This window comes from Aplidium turbinatum, chromosome 5 (assembly GCF_918807975.1).
Source record: "Aplidium turbinatum chromosome 5, kaAplTurb1.1, whole genome shotgun sequence".
NCBI classification, from domain to species: Eukaryota; Metazoa; Chordata; class Ascidiacea; order Aplousobranchia; family Polyclinidae; genus Aplidium; species Aplidium turbinatum.
In genome coordinates this window covers 29,324,453-29,341,298 of record NC_137476.1, presented here as the reverse complement: position 1 = coordinate 29,341,298, position 16,846 = coordinate 29,324,453, and the positions used below count along the sequence as shown (strand labels likewise).

General features: G+C 36.3%; 2 protein-coding genes across 2 annotated transcripts; both read left to right on the top strand.

Moving 5' to 3' along the window:
- Window positions 1-336: 336 nt before the first annotated feature.
- Window positions 337-5,221, top strand: LOC145769867 (lysophosphatidylserine lipase ABHD12-like). The gene has a single exon (XM_082581409.1). The coding sequence runs from the start codon at window positions 371-373 to the stop codon at window positions 1,409-1,411; it is 1,041 nt and encodes a 346-aa protein (XP_082437535.1). The 5' UTR covers window positions 337-370; the 3' UTR covers window positions 1,412-5,221.
- A 47-nt stretch (window positions 5,222-5,268) lies between these two features.
- On the top strand, window positions 5,269-14,855 carry LOC145769868 (ATPase GET3-like). Its single transcript, XM_082581410.1, has 7 exons — window positions 5,269-5,420; window positions 6,977-7,185; window positions 7,603-7,693; window positions 8,962-9,112; window positions 9,634-9,744; window positions 10,258-10,461; window positions 10,909-14,855. The coding sequence occupies exons 1-7, from the start codon at window positions 5,269-5,271 to the stop codon at window positions 11,026-11,028; spliced, it is 1,038 nt and encodes a 345-aa protein (XP_082437536.1). The 3' UTR covers window positions 11,029-14,855.
- The last annotated feature ends 1,991 nt before the right edge of the window (window positions 14,856-16,846 follow it).

Sequence of the window (16,846 nt, the reverse complement as noted above, 5' to 3'; positions counted from 1 at the left end):
ACAAACATGTCATTGTCATACTCAATTAAAACAACTTGGCTATATTCATGACATCAGAGCCACTCATTTTTATCTTGCATATTATATATACTTATAACTTTATAAGTCAAAATTGTAAAAAAAAGTTTGATTAGATCAAGTATGAATATTCAAATAACATTGATATCTAGGTCTACATGAATTCAGGTGAATTTAGTCACATTTAAAAAAGGCTACATGTTGTTATATAGATAGAGCCTATGTGAAACTTAAATTTTTGCAATTGCATTGTCATACGTAATATTTTTTTTGAAAGCAAACAGCATTCTCAACGTTATATCACATGCAGGTTGCTAATGAGCTGTTTTTATTTGTAAGTTCTTGTTTAAACATGTTAGCTTTAGTGAACACATTATTCTATGTGGTGTCTACACTTGCATTCACTTGTGCATGTGTTTATGTTAGCTTTCCGTTTGTACTAAAGTTCCTTCCTTCGTTGGTTGTTCAAGGAACTTTTCTTAATTTAATGTGCTCACCTCGTCGTGTCTCACGCTTGCACAAACCAAAAGAAGCATGGAAATTAGACGGCGTTCAAAACCACTATATTTCCAGTAGTCATGCCAGCTCCAAACTGGGTGTTTGGCATCTTTCCCCTACCGAAAGGAATGAAGAGAACAGCGAAAGTGAAATATCCCTTGCAACAGCAACGAAAGTTATTGTATATTGCCATGGAAATGCTTGGCATCGCTGCTTTGGTCATAGAAAATACTTGTATTCAATATTACGTCAGCTTGGCTTTCATGTTATTACATTCGATTACAGAGGATATGGTGATTCCGATGGTTGGCCCAGTGAAGATGGTGTTATTGATGATACAGTTACAGTTTACAGATGGGTGTTGGGACAAGCTGTGCATCCAGATTGCAAAATATTAGTTTGGGGGCATTCTTTAGGAACTGCTATTGCAACGCAAGCTCTGTTAAAAATTCAAACTGGCGAGTATAGTCAATTGCCATCAGGTCTTATTTTAGAGGCGCCTTTCACCAGTATAGAAGAAGCAATGACAGAATATCCTCTGTCTAAAAATCTCGCTAAGCTTTATCCAGGAAACTATATAGAAAAAATCATGATTAATGCTCTTACATCAGGAAGTGTTTCATTTTCAACAATAAGTGCTTTACCACAGTTAAGTAGCAATATCTTGATGCTACATGCTGAAGATGACCGAAAAGTTCACTTCAAACTAGGAAAAAAGCTATATGAAGAAATCAAGAACAATGCAAAGACATCAGCAAATGTTACGTTTGCAGCTTTCAAAGCAAGCCATGGTTTGGGACATAGTGGAATTTGGCAGCACCCTGAACTTCCTATTTTGATTCAAAACTTGCTAGACGGCTGTTTAGAAAATGGGTTTTATGAGATTGAGATTTAATTTTTACTTTGATGTAGTGATCATTAAATATCTGGTAGTAAGCAGTAAAGAAAGTATCATAAAAGCGATTTAGTTTTTTACAATATACAAATAATTGTGAACTGTGAAGATACCGTACAATAAAAAATATTTTTAGTGAATTTTTTCACAAAACTTAATAAACCTTTAAAACTGTTTAGAAACATACGCTGTTGATATAAGTTGCTTTAATATTGTGAATATATTAGCTGCAATTACCTTATATATTATTACTATATCTACCTGGCTGTTAGTGCAATGAGCTCTATTATTATCACTCTGGTTTAAACACATTCAACTGTGGTTTGCTTGTAAAGATAATACCAAAATTTGCTTTCTGCCATAGTTGGTTGCTTCGTTGCTTTAACAACAAGTTTGGAAGATGTGTCTCCATGATGTATTGTATATGTGTTTCCACCTAACTCGTATTAAATCATACTAAGTGTGGCATTTGGGTGTGTACTGTGTATGCTTGTCATGTGGTATCTTTAAATTTTAGGCCAGTTATGTGATAAAGAAGTTAAAATTAATTTTTAAGTGCATTATAGCCCTAAAATATACCGTACTCAAAGATACTACAGGCTAATGTTTGTTTGGAACATTGACAGTAAGCTTGTCTAAATATTTTTGCCGTGAAATTGCCATTGTCACCATGAAATTGAGTTAGAAAATAATATACAAGATTACAAGTATACAACTATACATGCCTGTAAGTTTGACAGAGCCTTTGTGACAAACTATTGAATTTTTTTCAACTTGTGTATGTGTAAATGTACATTGGTTTTGCCATTATATCATAAGGTTTGAACCAGGACTATGGTTTGAGGCAAAAACTGCCTTGCTCTAACTGTACAATTCTTCAAAGACTAACTTTAGAAATGTTATCTTGTCCCGACAGAAGCATTGTAAAGACAAACTAAGGGCAATCTAAAGTCATTCCCATTTCAATCACATGACACATTTAATGTTAGTTTTAAAACTTAATACCATGAATTCAACTGAATACGATCATATGTTGCCTAATCAGACCGGCAAACTCATTTCTGTATTCTTAGTTTTGGATTAGTAGGCTATATTAATTGAATATATATATAGCCTTTAAAACTTAATGATGATGTATTTATTGTATCATATTGTATGTATATACATTAATAAGATCTTGCATTGCAGTATTTCTTCTAGTCTGTAAAATGCACAATTTCACTGAGGCTTACCTCATATTTTGCAGCACTACATTGCCATGTGATCTATTGTATAGCAGTTATATTCACTGATTTGTTGTCTGATTTTCGGCTGTATTTGACTACACACTTCTATGTTGTTGCCAATTTAGGCTATGTCAAAGCTTAAACTGTTGTAAATGGTCATGCATGTTTACATGCATGTATATAAATATATGTTGAACTTGTATAACTTTGTCGTATGTGTAACTTTGTCGTATGCTCTGCCGTACTTTTAGTCAGGTTTGCTAAAGCTTTTGTACTGATAAATCATACGGGGCAGCACTGCTATGGCAATGACATGCTTGCACATATCAACAGTGAAAACCACTCCAATGTTTCTGTTTAAAACTTTGAAAATCGAATAAAAAAATTTTCTAAAACTATTAAGAATTTCTCTAATGTAAAAGAATTTTCTAAAATTGTTAATTTTCATTCTAGTTGTGAAAGTTAATGTGGATTTGGTAAAGCATTCAGTTGAATCAAGCATATATACCTACAAAGTGTGTAGCATCTTGAATTGTATATAACTCTATGCTTTGACGTTTGATTTGCAAGCATGTCTTATGTATATGTTTATTCGACTAGTATCACACACAATCATTTTAAAAATGCCGATATGAGCATATCTGTGCTGTTTCTGGGCATCAAACACCCTTGCTTTACTGTTTGAAACTGGAAATTATTTCATAAAGCTTGTATGATATATGTATTTATTTATTTGTCACTAGACGTAGGATTTTGCCTGTATTTTTTACAGCTTAGGATAACAGTGTACTGTAAAACGTTTGATTGCCTCTTGAAAAAAAGGAAAATGTTATTTAACAGTAGCCTTAATACTTAAACAAAACTTAAAGCAGTATTTTTTGTTACAACATGAACAAAATGTTGCTAGTCTCAAATTTCTTTTGCTGTTTGTTGCTTAAGTTATTATTTTCAAGTTTTCAGAAAACACTGTTTAAATATTAATTAACAAAACGCAGAAAAGACATATTATTATGCATTGAAATAGTCTACCAATTTGGAAGATATTTCCTCATTTTTGCTCAAGTGTACACATGTTGTATTCTTGTGTGCTGTTGACCAAGGAATTATATTGAAGTTTTATGTTTATTTTTCCTACAAGTGCTTATTTTATCGTTGTATTGTTTTTCATACTGGGCACATTTGACAATGCAGACTGTTTTCCTTATCCAAGTGTGATTATGTAATGTGCATATGAGCAAAAACTTTCAAGTAGGTATTGAAGATCAGATAATAACATTTTTGGTGTTGGATATGAAATTGGTTAATTGCATGGCCTACTGCTTAAGATATCATTTGTTCTATTGCACGACGTACATTCGAAATTCTTAATCAAATCCTATTCAATGTTAAGTAGAACCTTCGGTTAATCACCACTTGAAAGATTAAATGGGATGTTTGTATCAGCATTTGCTTCTTACTTGTATGGTTGTATACATACTTACTGTAATTCATTTAATTGTATAATTGTCTTCGATTGCATGTTTGGAAGCAAGAAATATGAGTCATGTGATAAATGTTGCCTGACAAACTAAAAGAGAATATCTCCCTTTTTTTCTCATAAATATCTACGACGTTCAAATGCGAAGGGAAAGAAAGGCCACAAGAAAGGCGGCTCCACAAGAAAGACTCATGCAGTTAAAACAAAAACAAGCAACTATATTTCATTTTGTAATCCAATGCTCAAGAGTCAAGACATCTCACCACAAATACACAGTCATTGGTGTTATGTAATAACAACTTGAACATCGTGCTGTTGGCGTGTAAGATGGATTTTGTGATTTCTAAATTGTTATCTTTGATTAATTTTTAGTTTAACCCACTTTGGGAAATCACCGTAACACAAAAGTTTGAGAGTGAAGAAATGATTCATATTAACATTTTTTTAAATTTTTGTTTCTATTTTACTGTTTTCCAATTTACATGAAGTAGGCTAGGCTATGATCTGGAATATGTGAACTTACATATCTCTGTATAGTGTAGATACTATAGGATTTGGTCCTTCCAGGAACCAGAGTTTTTTTTGTCCATTCTAGTTAAAACTTACATGTATAGGCCTACTGTATTTTACTGAGCACAGCTTTGTCTGGTAAGATGTTTTTTCTTTACTGTTATAAATGTATTTTGTAACTCGCCTAACCAGCTAGCATATATTGCCCACACAGTTCGATTGAAAGTTAAAACAAGTGATTAATATGTTCAAATAACAATTTTTAATGGGCCATTTTTGTATATCAAAGTTTGCAAATCATTTTTCGAAGTAAAGTGAATAACCCTTTTTACTACGGTATCATACTGTGTATATATTTAATTTAAGTATAGCCTACTAAGAATAACAATTTCAAAGTTGTCTGCTTACAAAAAGAGCAGTTGACTGATTATGTTGATTGTGGCCTACTATGTCTAGTCTCCCAATCTATTCATTGGATGTATTTAAAATTCATACTAATGCTGTTAACATTTGTATTTATTGCTTAGATGTAAAACGTCATTACACAGCTCGTGTTGTTTATTTATAAATGTGCTGTACTGTACTTGATTTTTCAGATCGACTTTTATATATTTTCTTAAAAATTTAAAATAATTCATCATTAAATGGCTGCAAATAATGGAATTGATGAAAAGGAGCTGGATGCTGATGTAGACTTTGAACCTCTTTCTCCAACCGTAGAAAATATACTAGAACAAAAATCACTAAAGTGGATCTTTGTTGGTGGAAAAGGGGGTGTTGGCAAAACGACTTGCAGGTGATGTAGCTTCTTAGTTACAATATATTGTTGTTGTTGTTTAACAGTATTATGAAAAATGCTTGTTTCAAAGGCTGGTATGAAGTGATCGTAGACCACGCAATGAAAAAGTTCTCACCAACTAATCCCATTGATTTGCGCAGGGAAATTTAGTGGAAAATATTGCTACCTGCGTAGTTTTTAAGGTCATCTTTATATTTATCAAGTTAGCTCTTCTGCTGCGATAGGTGACCTTCTTATGTTATATTTGCTCTCTCATACATTAAACATTGCAAACCGCAATCATATTGCCAGTAGTATGTGCAGAAAGTCAAGTTTATAAAATGAAAATGTATCTTTTGCACAATCCAAACTCACAGGGCATTTGGTGGCTAACCAGTGATGGGATCCCAAAGTAGTTGGTTCGACACCACTCAAGAGCATACAAATGTGTTTTGACAGAACACTCAATAGCATGCCTGGATGTAGACATGAAGACTGGATTGTTTGTCTTCTTGTCTGCTTATAAATTGTCAACCACTGGGTGTAAGTCTTAAAAAAAAGCAATACAGTACAAGGCTCTTAGTTTGTTTTTTGGAGACAAAGACTTTTGATGCTAAGGAGAGTTTTTGCAACTAAATCTTGAACAGTAGGCTAGTTGGTGTAATTTTTGTTATTGCTTGGCCACCCTGTATGAGTAAGCCAACTGCTTCTTGTAGGCAATTTTCTAAATTCGCTCTAACAGCTCAATCAATAAACAACATACGGTACGTCTTAACAAAGAAATAGAAAAACCAAGCGTAACTGAATATGTACTGTTTGAGTTCTGGCATGTGCAGTTGAACCCCACAATGCAAAAACCGCTTTTCATCCGATAGTATCTTGTATATATATGTGAAGGAGTAGGCTAGTTTAAAGACAATAAATTCTGAACTACAAATGGGAATATTAAAAAATCGACTTCTGTGATTTGACTTTCGTTTCGTAGTTACAAGCGTGTGTAAAACTGGCAAAATCAAACGTTAGAAATGGACTTACTCAGTCTGCAAATCAAAATACTGTTTTCTCAAACAATCCTAGCCTTGGTTCAATTGTGACAAGCCTTGGTTCATAACCATGGTGTTAATTTACAGAAAATATTGAATGCAGTAAAGGTTTTTTAGATCTGGCAACATAAAATGTGTGGGCAGTGACAACAGCTGAGTGTATTGCACTGTTGTCCTATGTTGAAATTATCTAAATATAGTTTGGACTCTGTCCTCTGAAATTGCTTAAAGTCTATTGACTGGAATCACGACTTCCAGCCAGCATAATTTCCATGCACAACTCTCAATGAAAAGACTTTAGCTTCAAAGAAAGTGAAATTTTACATTCAATGCGTGTAACGGTGTAAGGCACTTTCATCATTTTCCCAACAATGGTATGATGTGTTGAAACTCAGCCAAGGGCGCAACCAGCAAGTGGCCTTTAGGTAGGAGAATGATTTCAACGAAGCACAACAAAGTGTAGGTTCACATTCATTTGACCTTGCAAATACACCGTGAATTAAAGTTGCATATCTGTGTCTTATGTTACAGCTGCAGTCTTGCTGTTCAGCTCACAAAATGCCGAGAAAGCGTGCTTATAATATCCACTGATCCTGCCCATAATGTGTCGGATGCATTCAGCCAAAAGTTTTCAAAAGTCCCAACCAAAGTAAACGGATTCGAAAATCTCTTCGCCATGGAAATTGATCCGAATCTTGGAGTGGCTGAAATACCTGATGAGTTGTTAGACGAAGATTCTGGTGTGTAATCTTACCAATTTCTCATTTTTAATAAGACGAACAGTTTGTACCAGTGTCAAGTGTGTATAAATTTATCTTTTCAAGCTTTGTATTTGAATCCAGGCAGAAAATTATGTCAACTGCCTCAAATGCCGAGCGATACGAGCGTCAGGCCGACGTTGCAAAGCCTGTCAGTTTGAAATTTGTCGAATACACGTGCACAAACAAGACATTTAGGCAGGTTAAACCTGAGCTTGGTGATTGCTGTATAGTAAGTTTCCCAAGTTCACATCTCCAACCACCCCCCTGGCTAGCACAAAAGAAAGATCAAAATAAAAGTCTGCATGAATATGCCGCATTTACACCAGTTTGTGATACCTTTTTTGTGTGATTATGTATGGTCATTTACTGTTTCACGCATTTGTTGTTTCTTGGCAGGTATTCTTGGCGTAGGCAAAAAGCTAATGCAAGATTTCGTTGCTGCTTTTCCTGGCATAGATGAGGCTATGAGCTACGCAGAAGTAATGAGGTACGCTGGGAGCGTATTTGTAACCTGCGGAGTGCAGATCGCTGCAGCCTGCAGCAGAGGTTTATTGATCAATCAGAAGGCAAGATTGAACCCAGCTGAGAAAACAGTTACCGGGTATAAGAGATCAGGCTTCTAATTACTCGCAAGTCGCAACGTTATTTGTCAAAACCGAACTTGGAAAAGAATCAGACTGCAAGTTTTGAAAAAAATTGCAACAAATGTTTAGTAAATAAGGTTTGCGTATAAATCTTCGAATGCCAATCTTCAGAGTTATCAAAGTGTGTTGCTGGCATGCTTATGGAAATTGGACATCGCGTTAATTCCTGCCTTCTGATTGGTCAAAACATCCCATCTGCTGCAGCGACCTGCAAGCACGAAAGTCTACTTCCTTGCATTCTGGTCCACCTAATCTTCAATCACCAGACAGAAGTCTGAACGTGATAAAAATGTGTTTTCATTGCCTTTGAGTCATGTCAAGTGCAATGGTCGTTGACTCGCCTGTAAAGAAAAGTTTCATCGAGTTTTCAGCAACAAAGCTTATAAAAATTTCCTCAATAGGCAAAAGCATGTGTATTAGAACGTTTTGCTTCTGTGAAACTGGGAACAAAACATCAAAAATAAAATGTTTTAAGCGCATATAGGAAGTTGGCCATTTCGCACAAGTTGACACCTTACACGTCTAACTATCTCCTTCCGTTACCGAGATCTTGCATACTTCCTGAAAATTTCCCCATGCTTTAAATTTTCAAACTTTGTAGGAACTGCGCAGTGCGCACCCTCTGAAATTCGTCTGATCGAAAAAAATATTTTGATTGGCTGTATGTGACCAAAATCCGATCTGATTAGACCCCAAGCATTTTTGATTTCAACAATCGTGAAAAAATGGAACACCCTGAACCTGATATGTATTGACTGCATTATACCACACACTACAACTTCAGTCTTTTAGGGTTCAGCTGGTCAATTGGTATTTCGTTCTTTATAAATAAATGTATATACTTGAAATATTATCTCATTGTGAACACAGAGCTTTTATGTTTGAGTTACCCGGTCTGTAATGAACTTAAACATCTTATTTTGTGAGTTATGATATTCATTCTAAGGTACATATTATGCTGTTTTTTATGAAAACTTAATGCAAGTGGTGCTTGTTTCTAGCATTTTATATCTTAAGCCTTTCCTAATGTGCAATTGTAAATCTTCATTAGTTTGAAGACCATCAAGCTAACGCTATCCTCATCACACAATACTGACATTGTGATTTTTAGGTTGGTTAAAGGCCTTAACTTTGACGTGGTTGTCTTTGACACCGCTCCCACTGGTCATACGCTGAGGTTGCTCAAATTTCCTTCTGTGGTTGAACAGGGCCTGGGAAAGCTACTTAAAGTGAAAAATACACTTTCACCTTTAATCTCCCAGGTAAATTTTATTTGACCTGCAAAACGACATGCCTTATTTCGTTCCTGTTATCTTATATTTGTTTATGTTTCTACAATATTTGTATATTGAAATTAGTTTTCAAATCTTAAAAAAAGTTGATGCAGTTTTAAAATCGTTTGTATCGCATTGCACTGGTACGGTTAAGAGTCAACGAAGACCAAACTATTGACAGAATTATCACATCAAAATATGTTCCATATTGTTTCAAAACAACGATTGACAATAAAACATAATCATGTTCTGCTTGTTCTCACTTTGTGTAACAAGACTAACCTTCATCAGTATAACTGTTTCTTATTTAAGGATTATAGTTAGGATTTAATTACAAAATTTATTCCGAGACAGCAAATCCGTCATTTTTACATTGATTCAACGTCTTCCGACATTGAATTAATGTAAAAATGACGGATTTTACTGCCTAGTTGCTGATTTGATCATCAACGATTTACCTAACGATGACCTATGCATAACGTCACCAAACCAGATTACCGTTTTGTTAGATCGGTGGATTGGTTGGCATGGGCGAAGACATGAACCCTGATTCTATGGCCACTAAGATGATGGATATCTTGCCCACTATTCGTCTCATCAATGAACAGTTTAAAGACCCGGTAATTTTTTTCACTTGTGTCTTCATTGTTCAAAAGACTGCATTGCTTTCTTGTGCTTGTTATGATTGATTGCGGGGGTCTTTATCCTTGCTTGGACTGAGAAAGGAGAAAGCTTCTTTAAGAACTAAATTGTAGTAGTTTCTCATACTTGAACAATGTACAATTGTACAGGCTTTAAAGCACTAACGCAGGCTTAGTTACCGGAATTGACAAAATGAAGTTTCCGCTTGTTGTTGAAGTATTAAGTATTTCATACAAAAGTAGTCTTATCCAACGTGATATAACCACCTGAAATTTTTAGTGTAGTTTGTACTTTTTACTCCATAAAGTATGTCAAAGTGTTGGCGATAAACTGAACTTACTAGATAAAGTAAATATAACATACCACCACTGTAAGGAGAACATTTGTACAGTACCCTTACAAATTGTGTGTCCAATCGTAGTACACATAACAAACATTATTTTATCAGTTATCACGCTGTCCATAACATTATTTTCTCAATTTGTCTTCAGAATCAAACCACCTTCGTGTGCATTTGCATTGCTGAATTTCTGTCTCTTTACGAGACGGAACGCCTCGTCCAAGAATTAGCCAAGATAGGAATAGACACTCACAACGTTGTTGTCAATCAAATTCTCTTTCCAAAGACAAACGACGGAAAGCCGTGTTCACTTTGCCTGTCGCGGTGCAAATTACAAACCAAGTACTTGGAACAGGTAAAATGTGCCTTTATGACAAAGTCAGTTGTGTCTGAATGGCGATACTTTACAAATATTGGAAGTTGGTCGGTGGTCTGACTTACATGTTAATAGTATCACGTGATATACAAAATACCATGGTTGTGAATTGATTGATCTGTAAATTTAAAGAACATTATCTAACACTTAGCAACATTGTCATCGTTCTTCTAAATACCAACATCTGCAACTTTACGTTTAATGTTTTTCTAATATAGAAAATGTTACCATGATTTCTTTATTTGCCATAATTACATTGCGTTGTAATTACCATCTATATATTGTGCATTGAATTTTTCTGCAAAAAGTCAATTCGATTATGACAAAATCTACCACACGATATGTTTTTGTTCTAATTGCAATGAAGAGGTTTGATTTTTTTTGTAGAACTAGGTTTATAACTAAATCCATGTGAACCGGTTTCAGATTGAAGATTTATACGAAGATTTCCATGTCATAAAGACTCCGCTTTTAGAAAACGAAGTTCGAGGTGTGGAGAGAGTTAAGGATTTTTCAAAGCATCTTGTAACACCTTACACGCCTTAAAAAGTTGCAAACGTATTTGAAAGTAGGCAATCTCGCGTGAATATGTTGATGTCATCGACATAAAAAGTTGCTGTTTCAAGAATAAATTAATTCAGCAACATGTTTTCTTAAGAAAAAAATTGATCGTCTATTGGTTCTGTGGAACACATGCATGCATTATTTAAACTTCAATGTATGCGAATTTCATCTCAGCCGTTTGACTACATTTTAGCCTTCTCTCAGCTGTTTCTCTAACCTGCTCAGACTGTGTTTGTGGAAAGCTGTAATTCTCTGGACCTTGAGATAAGCAGTTTGCGTTATTTGTTGACATTGAGCAAACTTTCAAATAAAACTACCGTTCCGGTACTGGTAATAATTTTGCTTCGTTTATTCAAAATCTTATCATTCTGTTTCCTTACAAAAAAACTTTCAAAGATGACCAACTGACTTCGAGTAGTGTTTTGCCGTGTGTATTTATTAAGCTGTTTAATGTTTTGCAATTTAGTAAACATTTTACCGTTGGTTATTGCGTACAGACAAATGCTTTCGTAATTGACAGCAAACGTAACGTAGACAACAAATCAGTCGTTTTTTACATTGACAAACATGATTGATGTGCTGTCTGGGAACTGGTCCATTGTGGTCGCGTGACTACTCGGCATGTGACAACTCAGCAAGTGCTTCAACTTGACAGCAGGTGCTTTTAGGCTACTGTCAAGTCAGCAAATAAGATTTTTCACGTAGCATCGGACTTGTTTGGTCATGGCTTGCTAAACTGAATTTGCTGACTTGCCAGGTTATGGCTCGCACAGTTGTTACTTCCCAGTTTCATCATTTACCAACTTTCAGCCACTTGCTAAAGTGTTGCTAGCTCAGTTGTCACATGCTCAGTTCACAACTGCTGACTTGTAAATCACTCGTCCATGATATAGGTGGCGAGTGCCTACTTCCATGCGCAACAATGTAACACCATGTTGTTTTTAATTCGTGCATTGATATCCCTGTCGTTGAAGTACGGTTGTTGTCTTTCAGTGAGGCCTGCGTTGCTTAAATGTACTGTATCTCTTGTGTTGGTTGCTGCTAATTTTTATTGCATTTGGAACGTGCCAATGTACAAATTTGTGTACGTTTTTTATCGAGTCTTCTAAATTCTATTCGTAAGCCATAAGTTCGTACATTCTTCCGCTACAGAATTGCATATAAGAACACAAAGCTACACAAGAACAGGGTCTATTGTGAAAGGAATTGCGCTCAAGAGACCCTGAATTTGGCAACAATTCGTTTTGGTGGCTTGTTAGGGAAAAATAATTACTTGTACTGTGTATACCACGCAGTTTCCATTTATTTATTTTCATAATTTGCTTTAAAAGAGTCGTTTATTCTGTCCAAATTAGTATGTTGAGATGCATAGTCTGTTTAGTAGTGTGTTTCATTTTTTCACCATTTTTGAAATTCAAAATGCCTGGGGTCCCATCTGGTAGTATTTGGGGAAAAAAGTTTACACCCCAATTTTTTTCAATTATGACGTCATATTGAGGTGGTCCACGAGGTTTGAAATTTGTGGGCCTCAAAATTTCGAAATTTGGCCATATCTCCGGAACTGCTTATCATAGATCGACAAAATTAGTATCAAAATGCGCAGAATGGTTTCCTATACCTGATGTAGAGAATATTAAGGTCTATCTGCTTCAGAAAAAGAGTTATTTCAAAAAATCTGATTTTTGGTCTATCTTCTCCTGATGAACAATGATCAGGTGATCAAGATAAAAGTTTTTCTGTATTTTTCCACTCTTGGAAGCTGTTATTGCGTAACAATAGTTGGTGTGAAGGTTTCAGTAGCCTACTGGGCTTGTCTAGTCTTGCTATCTGGTTAAGCAATGCCCTATCTTGCATTGTTCGGAGACCCTTCTTGGTGCCGTCCACAAACGAAATGACATGGGAAAGATATATTTCGTTTATGTGGAACATGTATTTAAGGGTATGAATATCATGACCAACTTCATCATTAAAATAATTGACCAGTCGAGTATTGACTCCGGACTTTTTTCCTGTGTTGAGAGCAGTCGTATCAGCCATAGGTGAACTCTGTAAGCCTCCTGGATGATGGTGCCAAAAATCAGTTCTGCAGTGACCGACACACTTTTGGGAAAAGATTTAACAGCAAGCACACTTTCGTGCTTCATGCCATTATCATCAACAAGTTAGCCCAAGAAAACGTATCGATCTATTTTATCGACAACGCGCCCATCATAACATAACTGCATGGCAGAAGCTGAGTTGAGAAGGTTATCATTTTCAATCAGAGATTTTTCTCTCGTTTTTTGTCGTTGGCGGTGTACTGTCGAAGGTGATGCAGCATTGCAGCTACTTGATCTTTTCCAAGAACCGACCTCATAAGATCTGACTGCTGGCGTACCGAAGTCATCCTACGATCAGCAAGTACACAACTTCTATCATTTATGGAAAAAGAATGTACTTTCTTGTACACTTTCCCCCAAACAGCTGGTTTCAGAGGCTCGTATTCCTTATCATCTTCCCAATTCATATCCCCATCAGAGTCGCTTTCGCTACTGTGTAGACATCTAACTACTTCATTTCTTTTTCTCTGTTTCAAACATAGTAGTGCCGATGCTTTGGCAGATTGTATGCCAGAAGTGCTAGGTTTCTCTGTTTGCTAAGCACTGGAAGACCAGCTTTGTTCCATATGCCAACTACATCTTTCAGCAGTTCATTTTTCAAATGGGGTATTTTCTTCAAAAACTTAGGATTAGTTTCGGCTACTTTCTTCCTCAAGTAAAAATAGTGACTGACTATATCTGAATTAAGGAGAAGCACATTTCTCTCCAATTCCTTGAAGTTTTGCATCGACTTACTAATACCTGACCTTAATGCCATAATGACACTTAATCTAAAGCAGGTGAGCAGCATATCTCTTCCTCAAAGGTTACATTAATATTATAATAGTAATACCTTCAAATTACCATTTCATCATCATAATCCATCGTCGGTTTGTTCCCCACTAGTGGGGGTGGCCGTTTGTTTCCGCGCAGCAATTGTTTTAATCCCTTTTCTCCATTGAGTGGCGTAGCGGTCAGTGGAGTGGTGCCTCACTCTACCGGCCCGTGTTCAATACTCGGTGCGTCACGGGAAGCCTCACTTAACTCTTAAAATCTCTTGCTCTTAAAATCTCCTTCATCTCTTGCAAAACGCAGAAGGACTATTATTACGCAATAGCAGCTTCCAAGATGGAAAAATACAGAAAAACTTCTTATCTTGATCACGTGATCTCTGTTCATCAGGAGAAAATAGACCGAAAATCAGATTTTTTGAAATAACTGTTTTTCTGAAGCAGATAGACCTTAATATTCTCTACATCAGGTATAGGAAACCGACCCTTCTGCGCATTTTGACGATCTATAATGAGTGGTTCCAGAAATACGACCAAATTTCGAGATTTTGAGGCCCAAAAATTTTAAACCTCGTGGACCACCTCAATATGACGTCATAATTGAAAAAAAATTGGGGTTTAAACTTTTTACCCTAAATACCACCTGATGGGACCCCAGGCATTTTGAATTTCAAAAATGGTAAAAAAACGAAAAACACCCTACTGTTTAGTCACTGAAGAATGAGGTCAATATTGCTTCTTGCATCGCTCGCTTCATACCGAAATGATTTGTACAGCAATCACACGGTAAACGTGTTACGACAAGACTGCACTGCTGGTTATCATTGTGCTGCCGTTTCCATAGGTTTTGTGTATAAATTATTCCCGTAATTGTTGAATAAATTACCTTCTTTGTATCTGTGAAGGTGCTTGCTTTTATTACTTATTAAAAAAGTTTTTTAATGCATCACTGCGTTTCTCCACCCACTAGTTTCTCCCACCTCTCCGAAGACGTACAGTCATTTTAGTCCTAATCTGAAATACATTATTTAAACTGTTTGCCCACATAACTTAGTGACAAATCGGTTCAGCGTCTGCCAGTAGTTCAAAGCTTCTACAAGTATGAGAAACTTTCAGGAACAAGCTTTCTCAGTTTGGGGATAAAGATTTTTACAATCAATATTACATTGTGCAAGGTCTCTAGCTTCATTTTTTTTTTAGAAATGATTATCTTTTGCATTGAATTATAACGTCATACTACGACGACTCCCACTGGTTCAAATTTTTCTCATTGGATGAAAAAACGACACCAGGGTTGCTCGGTACTGGTCATAATATCCTGTAAGTCACTATCTTTAAGTAGGGGGGTGTGTTAATTGTCGATTCATACCATACGCTGCTAAAAATTTGTGGAGCAGTATCAAAATCTAGAATATTTATGAAAACTCGACATACGATTCCCCTAACCCCCATGTACATGCCCCCTGAATATAAGGTACCCCTATTTTCAGAAAAATATGAGATTGTTGGCCTTTTCACCCACTATACTTGCGTTTTGGTGGTATTTATCTTACTCATATGTGGCTTTTCGGGGTCTGTGTGTTCAAATATGACATTAGAAAATTCCTAAGAATTTTCAATATGGCGGTATTTCAATATGGCGGCCAAAATGGGGCTTGGAATAGGTACTTTTGTAAATTTTGACCAAACATAGTTGTGTGATATGTCGAATTATAAGTTTTCGAGGGCGTAGAATACGAATTTGATCCCAAAAGTAGGCTTATTCTTTCCTGGCATGCACAGTGAATATACCTTAGTATTTATACATGTTCATACTGATGAATTATGCTTGTTATTTTGCATTGTGTTTAGCAATATCCTCAGGATATGCAGAGTATCGACAGATCGCGCCAGACGGCTGTCGTAGAAAAATCATACTTGGAAGAAAAAGCAGAGATAGGCTAAGTGGCTCCTCCGAACAATCAGCTGAAAAAAACGAAGCGAGTATGAAGTAAGTGATTCCGAGGAAGTTTCAAGAGGACACAGAAAGAAACGAAAGCTCAATTTTGGTCTCAGTATATCTGATGAACATGATGACATGCCAGCGCAGTATCGTCACATCCGTTTAGGTGAACGAAAAGTGCGTCCAGAGGTTTACGAGGCAATGGACAAATTAAAAAGCGTCAACCATATGTCAGAAACACAGGCGGCAGCGGCCGTTGTGACCATCGGCAATAAGGTTTTTGGTCAAAAATGGAAACTTCATAATGAGTCTCCCGATGAAATAGATAGAGATACGTTGCCTGATAAGCGCAACGTGAAACAGGTGGGGCGAAGTTTAGAAGCTTTGGCGTTAGATGAAATCGTAAAACAGATGATGGACAGCGATGAAAAATCTGCAGTTACGTACGCAGATGACGGATCAAAAAAGCAAGGAGCTGGGTCCTTCTCAGTTCAGGGTGTAACGGTAAATGGCATGTTTCGACCACTACCAACATTGCCAATTGCATCCGAGACTCGTGAAAACCTAGCAGAACTGAAGATTGCCGTGTTAAATGTGTTATCAGCTGCTAGTGGAGTTAGCACCAAACTTCTGTTTGAAAAACTTGACTTCATTCTTACTGATCAGACTTTGCACAATCTAGAGGTAGAGAAATTTGTAGCTGAAAGACTTGAGACTGGGCACATTCCTGATCACCTCTTCTGTAATGTGCATCCAACATTGATGTTCAATAGAATAATCACGAGGTTATCGGCAGAGATAGAGAACGCTCTTGGAAAGGACAAAATCTATTCAAAATTCCTCGTTGAAGCAAGTAGGCTAATACACATTCAAGTGTGACCGAGCAAGCACTCGATTGCATAACAAGGCTCGTAAACCACGACTTCAATCATAAGCCTTGGAACAGAGCAGTGGATTTTGATATCTTCATAGCGCCGAAAAAGAATCTT

What these genes read in the sequence shown, in the direction of transcription:
- LOC145769868 (XM_082581410.1), top strand. Translation starts at nt 5,269, where the DNA reads ATGGCTGCAAATAATGGAATTGATGAAAAGGAGCTGGATGCTGATGTA. An exon ending in GTTGTTAGACGAAGATTCTG is followed by an intron (nt 7,186 to 7,602) that starts GTGTGTAATCTT and finishes GTTTCTTGGCAG; the next exon opens with GTATTCTTGGCGTAGGCAAA. An exon ending in AGCTACGCAGAAGTAATGAG is followed by an intron (nt 7,694 to 8,961) that starts GTACGCTGGGAG and finishes TGTGATTTTTAG; the next exon opens with GTTGGTTAAAGGCCTTAACT.
- LOC145769867 (XM_082581409.1), top strand. Translation starts at nt 371, where the DNA reads ATGTTAGCTTTAGTGAACACATTATTCTATGTGGTGTCTACACTTGCA.